Raw genomic sequence first — 4,544 nt, 5'->3', positions numbered from 1 at the left:
ATTTTGGAAATTTCCTTCTGTTGGTTTAGGCGAATGTATATATTTTTGCGTTACATTTTCAATATTACTATATTTATTTTTTTTTCTATACATCCGTAAGCTTAACCAAGAACCAAAAGGGGTGAACTGTATTGAGGAGAAAATAATTGATTTTATAAAAACACAATATTTTCATTATAGTATTATTTTTTAGGAAAGTACGTATAAATAATTGTAATACTGGAAATATATCATAATATAGATATATGATTCACCTTATTCACAATATAATAAATGAAGCATAATGCTGGTATTATAATAACTGGGACTATAATGATAGAAGCTAAATCTGTAAATTCAGATGATGTTAATATAGTTGCTATATCAGCACATGTTAATTCTTTAATTTTTTTTTCATAATCATGTTTAAAATTTTTTAATTCATTGCAATAATAATTGTTAACACCCCCAAGAACATTCTTTTATATATTTCTCATATAATTCAACACATTTTTTAGCATATGCACATTTATTAGGTTCTTCATTATCCCCAGAATTTATTAATTTATCAAATTGTTCGCATAATACAATTAAATTATTATATTTTTCAAATAGATGAACATCAATTTGTTCTACAAAATTATTACATTCTTCCCAATCACCATTTTCACAATATGATTTTAAGGAAGCTTTGTAAAATTCTAACATATTACAACCAGAACTCTGATTTTCTATATACTTATCATACATCATATAGTAAAGGAATTTACATCCTTCAGATATACTTATCGCATGATTCTGTTCTAATAGGTTAATATATTTACAGATAATAGAACATTCAGATTCCAAACTAGAGCATTTGTTTTCATCGGAATCTTGTAAATAACTCTTATAATTAGAACAATAAGAAGTAAAAATTTGATAATTACTTGTACTATCATGAAATATCTCTTTATACTGTTTGTATAGAGATAGAAATTTATAGTAAAATGCGAAGTAAATATTAAATATAAAATTATATAAAATATGAAGTTAATTAAAGTATTGCAGTCATTCAACTAAAAGAAATGTATATTTAATTATAGTTATATAAGTAATTCATCTTATAAAAAAACATGTAAATATGCCTGTTTCTGTACTTCTGAAGGTGCCATTATATTAGTAATTCCATGTATTATATGTGATATAATGAAAAATAGAATATAAATATTTATACAAATAATATAATATCATATAGTTAGATTCCAGCTATATATAAAAGCTTATATAATTATGTAAATACATATTAAATTATCTATGAATTTTTAATATAATAGGCACTTTTTATATCATAAATTTAAACTTATAAATAATAAAAAAGGATTAACAATGAAATTTATATATATACATTTTGAGAATAGTATTATAACTTAGGTTATCACCATTAATTGAATGTAAATATATAAGAAGTATAGGATATACCTTATTTCTTTAAAAAATTGAAAAAAAAATTTTTATGTATGTATAAGTATAAATATATAAATTAATTTATTTATACAAAATTCTTTTTCTAAAGTATGACATAGGAATGAATATATTCTTTTAAAAATATAATGAATTTTTATTTTTTAATAGCAATTATATAATATCAAATTGAAGAAAGTTTTATTGAAATAATATTAATTTAATTGTATTCAATTTGAATAAAATGCATTTTTATAATGAATATTAGAATCTGATGAAAAATTCAGTAATAAATATTTTTATAATGCAGAGGCATATTAAACTTAAATATGAAAGCAATCATTTATAATAAAATGTTACCCGTTCTAATTTAAATAAATGTTAATAGTTATGATAAATAATTGTATAAATAATATATGATATGTAATTAAAAAATACTTTTATCTATTATAAAGTACATGATATATAAAATGAGGTTTTTAAAAAATTACAATAAAAAAAAGTAAAATTATGTTTTCTTTTAAGTATAATTTAAAATTTATAATAAAATGTTAAGCAAAAATGTTACCATTAAAGGTATATAATAAAATTGAAAGAAAATGAACCATGAAAAATAGATGAGTATATTTGTATAAAAATTCATGTATTACATTAATGCAGGATAACAATATTTTAATTGTTGCATATTTTTGTTATATCATTTTGTATTTATTAAAAGTAAATTAAATTAATTTGTTTAATTTTTTTATTTAGGCTATAAATAGCTTACTTTGATTAATTGGATACTTAGAAAACATAAAAACATATATTGTTTTTAATTCAAAAGATTTAAAATATATACATTAATTATTTTATATATATACTGTAACTAAATGTGCGTATTACTTTACTAATTTGTAATTAATAACTTTGCTATTAGTGAACCTTTTTTAAAATATTATTTTGTTTACATTTCAATGTAGACATAAAATATTTATTATGTTAAATGTGTTGCACAACTTGTTAAATTACTATTTAATAATGTTGCAGTAATTTACTGCTTAATTTTACAAATACTATTATATACTTTTAAGGATAAAATTAATTAATATATGAGCTTATGAGGGGAATATGTGAATTTATGGTATTCAAATATTTTTATTCAATTGATTTAACTAAAAAATGATAAAATATAAAATTTTTGAAAGAATCCTTTTCAAAATAAAGGAATAATTTTAGATTTCATACAGCTAATAATTCAATATGTAATCATTAAAATAAAAAAGCAAATAACAAAGTGTTTCATTAAATTGAGAATATATATGTGCAAATATTATAATGAAATAGATTTTGCTATGTGTATGCATTAATGAAGTAACATTTGTAGGTTGTTTAACTATTATATCTAATAAATAAATAATCCTTTATATTTTTTTCCATCATTTATGAAAAATATATATTAAATAAAAATTATATTGTATAATTTATGAATATGGAATTTGTACTAAAAAAAGGTTTTATATATATTGTATATAATATGGCAATGATATTTTCAATATAAAAAATATAGAATTTTCAATTTATTTAGTATAATTCTTGTTGTAAATTATTATTTTACGTATGTTTTATTATTTTTGTATTTCTCTTTTTCTTCTTCTTAATTTATTAGATAATTTCTACTGTTTGCTAACAAATGAAGTTATTATTTTTTACATATATATTGAATTTTCCAATATTATTTATTGTATATGGGCCACGTAACATTCTGCAGTTCTATTTTGATAACGAAATTACAACTGAGTTGATCCATGTAGTACTTAATATTTGTTTTATACATATGGAGTCATCATTTTTAGTTTTAAATTATTAATCTTCCATATTATGATATCCTATATTATAGTTAGAGTTATCTGATTCCATATTTTCAAAATTGGGATTATTATGAAACATTTCATTTATTTCTCCTTCGTCTAAGAAATTATTAGCTTTTACTCCCCTATTTCGACCATGAAACCAACTTCTAGCTGGGGTGAACTAAAGAAAAAGGAAAACGTAAAATATATGAAAATATAAAACATTGATTATGATAAACTAGTATGAAAAGAATGAGAGATATTTTATTCTTATTCATATAGAAATTCGTATTAACCTTATATAAAAAACCTAGAACGCCGCACGTTCCTGCCCCTACTGCGATGCCTGTTGATATCTTAGATTTTAATGGATCACTCAAAAAACTTGATTCAGCAATAGATTTCTCTCCATCTCTTCTATGGGCTATGGCACTTCTGTCTCCTAGTAAAGGGATAACTACATCAGGAGATCCTTCTGTTAATAAAAAATCTTCATGAATGGTATCATATGATTCACTAAAACCTTTTAATTCTGCACAAAGTGACACAATTGATGGTTCTGTTTTATTTGCAACATTACAATACTGCATATTCATGGTTCTATATATTTCATAACATTTGCGAATATAMTCAAGACATAAATCACGCAGATTGTGTTCTTTAAACTTTATTATATCTATAATGGTACTAATATTATCTGTTAAAAAAGAGAGTTTTACTACATTTTCTGATTCTATAAATTCCTCGTATGGACTGTATTTACATTTCTTGTATGGAGGCATGATTTCATCTAAGTTAAAAATAATGTTAAATACTTTCTTAATGAATTCTTTTGGTACAGGATCTATTTTTCTATAAAAATATAACCACTTGTTTAAATTGATGCATCGTTCACTAGGACTCATATTGTTATTATAAGTTATTTCAGAAGCGTGCCATAAATTTCTTAATAGTTTGATGCAAAAATGTTTATATTTATTCATTCCTCTTTCTGGTTCATCAGATATAATAAAATCGCATAGTTCAACATGTGTTTCTTCAAAATCATACATATCATTATTATATTCACCAAACAATTTCCAAACACTTTCTAAGAAAGGATACTAACAATAATAATAAAATAAAATATATAAATACAAAAGCATTTAATTATGAGTAAAAATTCTTATTCATTTTAGAAAATATTCCTTTGTTCCAATAATCGTTATAAATAATCATTATATTATAGAACAAATAAAAAAGTACATCTTTTTTCCATTTATCAATTTCTTGACTTAAAGGTAAATCCAT

At 21.4% G+C, this 4,544-nt stretch overlaps 1 protein-coding gene and 1 pseudogene across 1 annotated transcript; both read right to left on the bottom strand.

The window, feature by feature from the left end:
* Positions 1 to 29: 29 nt before the first annotated feature.
* Positions 30 to 1,133, bottom strand: PVX_176275 (annotated as a pseudogene).
* A 2,133-nt stretch (positions 1,134 to 3,266) lies between these two features.
* PVX_176270 (variable surface protein Vir8) lies at positions 3,267 to 4,544 on the bottom strand (the record flags this gene model as incomplete). Its single annotated transcript, XM_001612449.1, has 3 exons — positions 3,267 to 3,435; positions 3,551 to 4,357; positions 4,500 to 4,544. The coding sequence occupies 3 exons, from the start codon at positions 4,542 to 4,544 to the stop codon at positions 3,268 to 3,270; spliced, it is 1,020 nt and encodes a 339-aa protein (XP_001612499.1). The 3' UTR covers position 3,267.

This window comes from Plasmodium vivax, genomic scaffold (assembly GCF_000002415.2).
Source record: "Plasmodium vivax scf_4942 genomic scaffold, whole genome shotgun sequence".
In the NCBI taxonomy this organism is placed as follows: domain Eukaryota; phylum Apicomplexa; class Aconoidasida; order Haemosporida; family Plasmodiidae; genus Plasmodium; species Plasmodium vivax.
The sequence above is the reverse complement of the archived record's forward strand: the minus strand, read 5'-3'. Positions and strand labels throughout refer to the sequence as shown.